We start from the raw sequence: 11,329 nt of genomic DNA on the forward strand, positions 1-11,329 counted from the left end.
ATTCCTTTTCTACATGTAATCGTACCAAACTAATTAACGTATTAAACACTCCATAATAATATTCACCGCAAATATTACATGGCCCACCCAAATCTTTTCGATACACATATTGACCACTTGCCAAATGTACCATAAAAGAGGTCCTCATTATTCCATCAGGATATCCTCAAATTTTTGCCATAGAGTTTCTTTATCTTTTAGATGTAGTAACAGTAGGTTAGTTTCAGATCAACATGATAAGAGCTCATCGTGACATTTTTTTGTCAGAGAAATCAATTCTCTATCTTTTATTTCGGAGATAAAATTTAAAACTGATTTGCACTAATTAAATCGTTTGAAGTCAAAAAAGAAATTGTAGTAAGTTTATTTCATTTATGAAATAACAAACGACATCATATTCAAACTTACTTGCAATTTTTATTGTATTTCTCTAAATCCAAACTTTTGTGTTATAATAGAAAGAATTCGTTGCTTTCCATCTAATCTGCATTTATTAACTTTGATCGCTTCTTTGATTGTTTTCTTTTATAAATTCGACTTCATTATTATAAACACCATTTAGCAAATTCTTACTAAATAAGTATGGAAGTGTGGTACTGTCACTACTGGAATTCACCGCGCACGTCCAAAATTCAGGCTATATAAAAGTAAATTTTTTTTTTTTAGTAAAAATCTGATTCAATTTTTAACTACGTGATTATATCAGATCGAATTTTATGAAATTTTAGTATAAATGGCTAATTACAAAAAAACTTACCTTCGATTTTTGCTTTTTATAAGGCGTTAAATTCGTACAACCCACGCTTTTCATCATCTTCCTCCAAGCACGTAACTCCCAGTTCTGACCTACACTGACTATGAACAAAAAAAGTAAAAAATAAACTCAACCAAACGCGGCCCATTTCGAGCTCTCACGTAATGGTTGTGATTCTTAGATAGTTCATAATAAAGTAAAAAAACCATTAACAATAAACATACCAAAAGTGAATACAAATTTCTTAATCAGCACGGCAGATCACTGACTCTGACCTACACTGACTATGAACAAAAAAAGTAAAAAATAAACTCAACCAAACGCGGCCCATTTTGAGCTCTCACGTAATGGTTGTGATTCTTTAGATAGTTCATAATAAAATAAAAAACCATTGACACTAAACATACCAGATCACCAGTTCTGACCTATACCGACTTTGAACGAAAAAAAGCAAAAATAAACTCAACCAAACGCGGCCCATTTCGAGCTCTCACGTTATGGTTGTGATTCTTTAGATAGTTCATAACAAAGTAAAAACCCATTAACAATAAACATACCAAAAGTGAATACAAATTTCTTAATCAGCACGGCAGATCACCGGTTCTGACCTACACCTACTATGAACAAAAAAAAGTAAAAAATAAACTCAACCAAACGCGGCCCATTTTGAGCTCTCACGTAATGGTTGTGATAATTCATAACAAAGTAAAAACAATTAACACTAAACATACCAGATCACCGGTTCTGACCTACACCGATTATGAACGAAAAAAAGTAAAAATAAACTCAACCAAACGCGGCCCATTTTGAGCTCTCACGTTATGGTTGTGATTCTTTAGATAGTTCATAATAAAGTAAAAAACCATTAACACTAAACATACCAAAGTGAATACAAATTTCTTAATCAGCACAGCAGATCACCGGTTCTTGACCTACACCGACTATGAACAAAAAAAAGTAAAGAACAAACTCAACCAAACGCGGCCCATTTCGAGCTCTCACGTAATGGTTGTGATTCTTAGATAGTTCATAATAAAGTAAAAAAACCATTAACAATAAACATACCAAAAGTGAATACAAATTTCTTAATCAGCACGGCAGATCACTGACTCTGACCTACACTGACTATGAATAAAAAAAGTAAAAAACTCAACCAAACGCGGCCCATTTCGAGCTCTCACGTAATGGTTGTGGTTCTTTAGATAGTTCATAACAAAGCAAAAAACCATTAACACTAAACATACCAGATCACCGGTTCTGACCTACACTATGAACAAAAAAAGTAAAAAATAAACTCAACCAAACGCGGCCCATTTCGAGCTCTCACGTTATGGTTGTGATTCTTTAGGTGATTCATAATAAAGTAAAAATCATTAACACTAAACATATCAAAAGTGAATACAAATCTCCACTTTTAAAGATTAACCTTGGGGTGGGTTCCCGTATGATGGGACCTGGTCATCTATTTGCAACCCTTTAAAGCCGTCTGGCCAACACGGTGTGCAGTCAAAGATTATGGCCAGTGGGTCGGAGGCAATGTTATTATCCGTAAAAGCCTTTTGTTGTTCGTATGGACCATCCCGTCAACTTTTTTTTTGTTAGAGAGTTTAGTTTTATCCATAAAAGACTTTAATTGTTCGTATGGACTGTCCCGACACCTTTTTTGTTATTAGAGTTTAGTTTTATCCATAAAAGACTTTTATTGTTCGTATGGACTGGCCCCGTCATCCTTTTTTTTGTTGGAGAGTTTAGTTTTATTCATAAAAGCTTTTTTGTTGTTCGTATGAACAGTCCCATCATCTTTTTTTGTTAGAAGAGCGGAACAGAGTTTTTTTATTAGGTAGTAGCTTTTTTGTTAGGAAGATGTCCCCTTTTTATATTATTTTCTTATCCCGTGATATAAGTCTATCAACCATGACGTCATCTTTACTATAATTTTAAATGGCCGAGCTATCATATGACTAAAAAGGTATTGAAATCATTGCGTCACGACTCACGAGTTTTTTTTTCTTTCAAAAAAAAAAAAAATTGATAAATTTGTAACCCCAACTTTTGTATAACTTATTCTTAATGAACAGCAAATTTCCATATCGGTTAGACTATTTGCCTTAAAATACAGCGGAGAGTCAAACCTAGAAATACAAATATGCATGATCGCATGATCAATTTAATCAATATTAGCAAAATTTTAATGTAAGAAAGTTTATCATCTGAAAATAGATGATAATTACACAGCCTCAAAAAAAAAATAAAATAAAATAAAATTCCGACCAAAAAAATCTTTTCATCTAATCAAATTATTCTAACCATGATAAATATGGAATAGATCAGGCGTAAAGGTATCACGTGTTTCCTTAAGGCTATTTATAATTTTATACAGAGCAAGCGATGACATTACATGCAAATATTATATTAATAATATGTAACTTACCTACAATAATTTTATAAATTAATAATTTTGTTAGTTTAAATTAGCAGTCACCCGTTACTTCGCACTGACATCAATGGTTTTAAACCATTTAATAAAGTATGCACAAATAAATTACATTCATGATAAGAAAAATCATAATATCTATGAAGAATTTAAAATATATAAATATAAATTGAATTTCTTAACCATTTAATAATTGTAATAATTGTTGACAATAAACTTTTACCAAAATTATCACAAAATTTGCTTGAAATCTTTAAATGATGAAGATATTATGATATTACAATTGAAGTTGACAATGTCCCTGACGTAAAATATTTCGTGCTCATATGATTATTTTAAATTATCGTTCCCCTTATTTACGAAGAAGTTTTATCAACAAATAAAAAGAGGAATGATGAAACTTTGGCGCACCAAATATTTCACCTGAAATTTTTAATGTGGTTAATGTGGTTTTAAGGTAAAAAAAATATATATATATAAAATAAATATTTATAATTATTATACTTTATTATTCAAAAGTGTTTATTTTAGATATATTTATGGAGGGAAATTATCTTTGGGAGAATATGAGGTTTAGGATATCATCGAAATCTTGGTCACTGCTAATGAACTTGGCCTTCAAGAATTATTTCCTTATTTAAAAACCTTTTTAATTAAAAGAAAATTTGATCGAATGGAACAAAACTTTGATTTGATATATCGAACGAGTTTTGAAAATAATTCTTTTACATCTTCAAAATACTGTACTAATTTAATCACTAATCAATTGAATGAATTACAAGTCTGGGAACATGTGATTATATGGGGACTTGCTCAAAATCGGGGACTTCCATCTGACATTGAAAACTATTCAAAAGATGATTTCAATGAAATATCAGAACCTGGGATAGGATCATCAATAAGACCAAAAAATATTGATTCTACAATCATTATATTTCAACATGTTGAATTAATCTCAAAATGGATTGATAGATTAGAGAACACGGACAAGATATGAATTTAAATTAATTTCTCGTGGATTTCGTGACGGATGTACGGTTAAAAAATTCCATGAAATTTGTGATAACAAAGCCCGCACTGTTACATTTATTAAAGTTAAAGACGGTGATAAAATTTTGGGAGGATATAATCCGATTGAATGGAAATCTAATAATCTTTATGGTATTACTAAAGATGGTTTTATATTTCTTTTAGAAATAATGATTATATTTTAAGTCGCATAATAAATGAAAGGAGCGCTACACGTAACTGTTGGAATTACGGTCCATCATTTGGAAATGGTGATTTGTGATTATATGGGTTAAATATTAGTTGCACAAAATAGAAGTTTTATTATAGAAGTTGAGTTTCAAATTGTATAGAATTAACGAAAAATTCATAATATTTAATTTTATAGTTTCTTTTTTCATATTAGATTGAAATATTTTATTTTTTGTAATTTCAAAGGATAAATTTTATTGATTAAAATACTTGCTATAATCTTTTATATAGTATCGTTTAGCCATTCCATTATTATGGGAAGACACATTTTCAATTAAAAAACTTAAAAATTATCATTTCATTGAAATTTATTTACAATATTTAGAAGAAAAGGTAAAGAAAAATTACAAGATTATGGTATTAATAAAAATTTATTTCCTTTAAATACATTATTCAATTATCTTAGTTTCATTAAACATTTAAATACACAGAATGTTATTACAATTATTAAACTGTGAGTTAGAAATTCATCAATTAGAGAAATTGGAAAGCAATCAAATCAAACTTACATTACAGAATATAATCTTTTAAATTTATATATGAATCATTATTTAAGATATTTATTGAAAGAGAAACAAATTTGAATATTTTTGACATTTTTATCTTATCAAATGATGATTGTGATTATTTTAATATTGTTTTTAAATTAATTTTACAAAATCAAAGTTTCATTTATAATATCAAAAATTTAAATTTCAACATTTATCCAACACGCATAAATATAACAACAATTATCCTTTATTTAAAATCAATTAATATAATGTCGTTATGATCAATATTTTAATATAATTCATTTACCACATGTATCTAATTCCAGAAACTTAAATTATTTATTTACTTCATTCAAAAATTCTAATATTTTGAATACTTTAAAAATAATTACTTTTCGTAATATTAGTTTTAATGACATTTTTGCTTTTAATAAAATATTTGAACAATTAAATTTTAGAATCTACTCATATTATTGATTGTGACTCTTTAAATTCTTTTATTCAACGAATTCTTAATATTACCAAACCTTTTAAATTAAAAACTTTATTTATGAATAATGAGTTACTGAATATTGATTTATTACAAAAATCTGGTAAGTATTTAGAAAATGTTAGTTTTGGGAAATATTGGTCAAATCTTAATCATCTTGCAATTCATTAAATTCATCAGATAAGTGATATATTGAAATTAGCTTAATTGTATTACAAAATTTAGGACAAATCCTACCTTAAATTAGAATATTTAGATTTAAATCTTATAATTGAAAATGCAAGTGATTTTGAAATATTTTTAAAAATTCTCTCAAAATACTTTTATTAATAGATTATGTATTAGAATTATTATTATTCGTGAAGGCGGGAATGATATTTTACATTATATAAAGGTTAAGTTAAATATTTGGGTTTTAAGGTGAATAATAATGATTTATTCGTCTTAAAAGATATATAAAGTAAAAGAATTTAAATTATATAATATTAAGGTTCAAATTTATTCTTCTTTAAGTACTGAATTTGTTTATACTTTTAAAAAAATGTATTAGTAACTAATGTATTCATTATAAAAATCATATATATTTTCTTTCTACAGATTATAATAAAATGCCCATTGACGTGACGTCGTGCCATCGCCAAATTGGCAATTAAAAGAAAAAAAAGCTTGACAGAACAATATCTTCCACTGAATTCCTAATATTGATTAATCGAAAATTGGTTCGTTTAATAATGCGTGCGAAGTTATAAAATGTACATAATTTTATTCCAAAAAAAAACTTACTAATTGACGAGAAAATTATTGCTGTTTCCATAAAATTATTAACTTGTTCAATAATAATTCTAGTAAATAATTTCTGTATACAGTATTTATTATCCATAAGACTATAACAACTGACATTGGTTAATGATTCCGTTATACTATTTCTGAACTCGTTTTCACATTGCAACTTTTTAATTTTTCCATGTCCTTTTATGTCATATTTTATGCTTTTAATGTTTCTTGACTTGGAATTTTGATTGAAAAATATATAAATTTTAACGTTTTTTATATTTTTTAAAATAAATATTTACGTATTTAAATTTTTGAACACCATAAAAAATAATTCATATATAAAGAATTTTATTTGACAATTTTATAACGAAAATATTATTCTAAACATAAAAAAATAACTGAGTAGGATAGTAGAATATTTAAGTTTATATAATTATCATCAAATTTAATAATAATAATAAAAATACTAACTATAATATCAGTACAATGATTTTTGTTCACCTAAAATTTCATTTATACAAATTTTTTACCCAATTTTATTGAAGCAAAATACTAATAAGATTACTTCTTACAATCTAATTTTGATTACATTGACATTATTGTAGAAAATTGACTATTTTGTCTATTAACAAGAGGTCATGTTCACGGGAAGTCTATAGAAGATTTTAATTAAAAGTTATTGTAAAAAATGACTTATTATTGCGTAACTAAAAAATTTATTTGACGTTTAGAATACCTCCATATAGATAATTTGTATAGCAGAAAAATTTATAATTTAGTTGCCATGTAAACATTCCGATGGCCAATTCATGTGGCTAATCCGATTCCAGTTAATAAAATTTTGATATTTTTATAGGTAATAAGTAAAATAGTGCTATACGTTGATATGAGCTCAGTACGAACGCCTTTATATTTTGATAGTACATACGTTTACATAAATTATACTAGTACTGTACTAAAAATACTTTTGTACAACTTTGGCAGTTCATCTTGGAATTTTTTTACGAAACTTTTCTCTCATCCTATTTCTTCCTAATAATTTTTTTTTCATAATTATTCTTCCAACGAACAGTTTTTACCACTATGATAAAATTTTTTAATATATACAGTCAGGGATCATGTTACAACTAAATTTTTGTATCCGGATCAGTTTCTACTAACTGTGTTTTGAACCAAATACTATAGTTATTTCTTTGAAAATTTGGAAAAAGATCCTTTTAATTTCACGAAAAAATCACAGTTTAATGTTTTGGAAAGAGTTTCTTGTTCCCTTAAGAAAATATTGATTAAAACGAAAATTGAGATAACTTCCCTAATTTTACATATCTAAATAATTTATTTTCGTTGCTTATTTCATTTTTTTAAAAAAAAACACTTTCAAGAATTTATTATTTCTCTTAAATAAATAATACTGATAACTATTAGATGCTAATATTTGACGGAAGTCACAGAACCTATATAAACATTATGCATAATAAATTTGAAAATTTGATTAGGTCCAAAGCTTTAAACTATTTAAAAAATTTTTATATAAAATAGTACTTTTTATTTTTTTTATAGAGAATAGATGTTTTTTTTACAGTGAAGATTTTCAATTTTTATTATTTTTTCGTTTATATTTACAGTTTCAGTTTTATTTTATTGTATAGTCTTTTTTTGTAATATTTTTTTAGAATTTTATTTGCATATATAAAAATTTAAGTCAACACATTTACGATTTTAAAGAAAAAAATCACTGTATTTATTTTTAATGAAGTAATACAAATAAAAAAAAACAATAACAATGAATAAAAAAGATAAGTAAATTACAATGATCAAGGAGAAAGATGCTAATAAAAATGAAGCAACAATGGAGTAATGGAAAATAATAGAAGATGAAAGGGAGTAAAAAATAGTAATGAGAAGTGATAAGAAGCAAAAAGGAGAAATAGGGCATGATGAGAGATGAAAAGTAGTGATGGGAGAAGAGGAGTGATGGGAGGTAAAAAGGAGTGATGGGAGACGAAGAGGAGTGATGGGAGACGAAAAGGAGTGATGGGAGACGAAAAGGAGTGATGGGAGACGAAAAGGAGTGATGAGAGACGAAAAGGAGTGATGAGAGACGAAAACAAGTGATGGGAGATGATGAGGAGTGATGGGAATGATGGGAGACGAAAAGAAGTGATGGGAGATGAAAAGAAGTGATGGGAGACGAAAAGAAGTGATGGAAGATGAAGAGGAGCGATGGGTGAAGAAGTGATGGGAGATGAGGAGTGATGGGAGAGGAAAAGGAGTGATGAGAAACGAAAAGAAGTGATGGGAGACGAAAAGGAGCGATGGGAGACGAAAGAAGTGATGAGAAGATGAAGAGGAGTGATGGGAGACGAAAAGGAGTGATGAGAGACAAAAAGAAATGATGGGAAATAAACAGGAGAGAAAAAGAGATAGTGGAAAATGAAAAGTAGTAATACAAAAAATAAAAAAATGATCATGATAGGAGGTTTGGTAATGATAGGAAACCAAGTAAAAAATAAAACCATAAATTAAAAAAAAATAAAGTTAGTAAGAAATAAAATATAAGATAGAAACGAAATAAAAAAAAATAAATAAAAAGTAAAAAAACATACTTTATTAATTGTGGAACTGAAAGAACTAAATAGTATGACTGGAAATATTCAGATGTGATAGAAAATATAGTTTATACTTTAATTGATTAGATATTAGAAACTGTTTAACCAATAAAAAAAAATCAGAAAATGTACAAATATAACCGAAGTTTTTTGGATGTTGATCACACCTCTTTTCATTTTGTAGCCAATCGTTAAATTTCAAACAAGTTGATAGTCAATCATGTGATATTAGTTTATTAAATGAGACAATATCTTAGAAAAATAAAGAAACTATTAAAATAATCTAAATTGATCATACGCAAAGTTTATTATTACGATAATTGTAGACTAACATTATTTTCATATTTTCAATTTTAAATAATACATTAAAGATGATATTTGTACAAAAAGAATACAAAGATTCGTAAGTAGTATTCTAATAATTTATTGATTTTTTTAAACTTCATTTGAAAGTTTCCCCAATAACTTTTTTAAATAATGATATGAATGTTTTGAGAAATAAGTGTTTAGAATCGTAGCTAATTTTGTGAAGGCTAATATAGTAAAAATTCCCATCTATTATATTGTAAGTAATGTGGCGTCGCTGCTCTAAAATTTCTAATTATAATTTACAAAGAGATAAAATGAATTAAGTTGGTAATAATAACTTTTTGTAAGTTCACTTTTTTTTTAAAAAAAAAAACATAGCCAGTTTATGTGAACAAATTGTCCGACTAATTTGGAATTTGTGTAAAAATTGACTGTTAATCATCACGTGGGTTATGATATTGCTAAATATATCGCTTACAACGCTTTTAATAAAACATAATATGATAGAATTAATTCATGACAAGCTGGACAAGCTGACTAGTCTGACTTTTAACAGATTATTTAAAAACGCGTGATATTTCAATAACGGATAACTACGATAACTATAGCTTTTGATGATGATAATTGATTAATTGATTAATTTAATTAATTGACGCGTTTGGTAAATAATTATATAATTATAATGTCTACGCCAACTTTCATAAGCTAAACCAATCAGAATTTGAAGACAATACGCTATTTATTTGTACAAAAATTAAAAATCTCAAGTCTATTTTATTTATTTGCTGTCAATATAAAAAAATGGCTTGTCTTCATATTTTTCAGGTCTATTACAACTCGAGCCTTTCACCATGCAGCAGGTCTGTATAGTTTCTTACTGGGTTTCTTTTCGGTTCTTTGCTTAAACGTTTTTAACGAGGCCATCACTTACTTTTTTATGATTTCTTTAATTTTCTTTTTAATCTTTTTCATTTAATTATAGATTTTCATAAATCAGAAACTGGACAACTATTAGTTATTTGTATTAAGAAATTATACAATAGCAATTCAGACTTCTGCTCTATAAGGAATTTGAAAAAAAAATAGGAAGAGGTGAACATGTTACCTCCTCTTTTCATCTGGATTTTTCAAAAATATCCTGAGTCAGCTGCACATTTTTTCAGAAGGTTTATCCAATTACACTTAATATGATGTATGGTAAAATATTGGAATAACTTTTAGATTGTGTATGTACTAATTTTAATATTTATTTTTAAAATTAACTAATCAGCTGATTTCTCACTTCCTAACTGGATATTTCCCAAAGGCTGGATGAGGGTATGGCTAAAAAAGCACTGATTTATGTATATACTGAATTTATTATTCCTCACATTTTTTCATTTAAATTACCAAATATTTTTTTAGAAAGTATGGGTTAAACTCCTGAGAACATGGTTTAAATGTATCTTTTTATTTAATAGAGCAGAATTGTACAGTTTTTATGAACTTTTTTATTTTATTTATTTTTTTGTTTTATTCTCCTTATTCTTCGTTTGATGACTGGCTTATAATTGTGGCAGCATCCAGAAAATATTTAACTATATAATGTTAAGGAATGTATTATTTATTATTGTATTTTGAAGTATTAGGGGTTGGACACTTCAAATTTGATTTTTGAAAGTGAAAGAGTATGGCGAGAGTAGGGGTCATATTCAATAATTTAGTTTTGAAATGAAAAATTTTAATTAATAAATATGGGTAATTTTGCAGTGTATGAATTAACAATTTTTTCAGTATATGATATGTATTGCGATATTATTTGTATAAACAGTGTTTTCATCTCATTATAATTTATAGTTTTGCAAAAGATCCTGAATTAGAATATTATACATTAGTTATGAAATACGAGATATCATGCTTACCATATTATACTTTCCACTTTTATTGTCGAAATTTTGTAAAAATTTTACAATTAGTTAAAATTAGTTACAGTTAACTAGGAGATGGAAGTTATCAAGAGCAAAAAAATATTTCCATAAATCTCGTGAAACAAGATGGTTAATTTTAATCTTTAGAAATTGCGTGAAAATTAGTTTTTCCCATGAAATAGATGTTTAAAAATTGTTCTTATCATTAAAGTATTGTGAACTTATATAGTGTCGCAGCCGTCGTCCACAAAAATGGTATCCGGATTTATATTCTGAATCTTTGGGATTAGGTTAATGGTAT

The 11,329-nt window shown here is 27.0% G+C and overlaps 2 protein-coding genes across 2 annotated transcripts; one reads left to right on the forward strand and one right to left on the reverse strand.

Annotated features, from left to right (window-relative positions):
* Window positions 1-305: 305 nt before the first annotated feature.
* Window positions 306-1,159, reverse strand: OCT59_011596 (uncharacterized protein; the record flags this gene model as incomplete). Its single annotated transcript, XM_066133857.1, has 5 exons — window positions 306-321; window positions 409-430; window positions 499-637; window positions 758-855; window positions 1,072-1,159. The coding sequence occupies 5 exons, from the start codon at window positions 1,157-1,159 to the stop codon at window positions 306-308; spliced, it is 363 nt and encodes a 120-aa protein (XP_065989176.1).
* Window positions 1,160-3,727: 2,568 nt separating this feature from the next.
* Window positions 3,728-4,185, forward strand: OCT59_011597 (uncharacterized protein; the record flags this gene model as incomplete). Its single annotated transcript, XM_025328873.2, has 2 exons — window positions 3,728-3,759; window positions 3,849-4,185. The coding sequence occupies 2 exons, from the start codon at window positions 3,728-3,730 to the stop codon at window positions 4,183-4,185; spliced, it is 369 nt and encodes a 122-aa protein (XP_025164789.2).
* Between the last annotated feature and the right edge of the window lie 7,144 nt (window positions 4,186-11,329).

Source organism: Rhizophagus irregularis, chromosome 2 (assembly GCF_026210795.1).
Source record: "Rhizophagus irregularis chromosome 2, complete sequence".
NCBI classification, from domain to species: Eukaryota; Fungi; Glomeromycota; class Glomeromycetes; order Glomerales; family Glomeraceae; genus Rhizophagus; species Rhizophagus irregularis.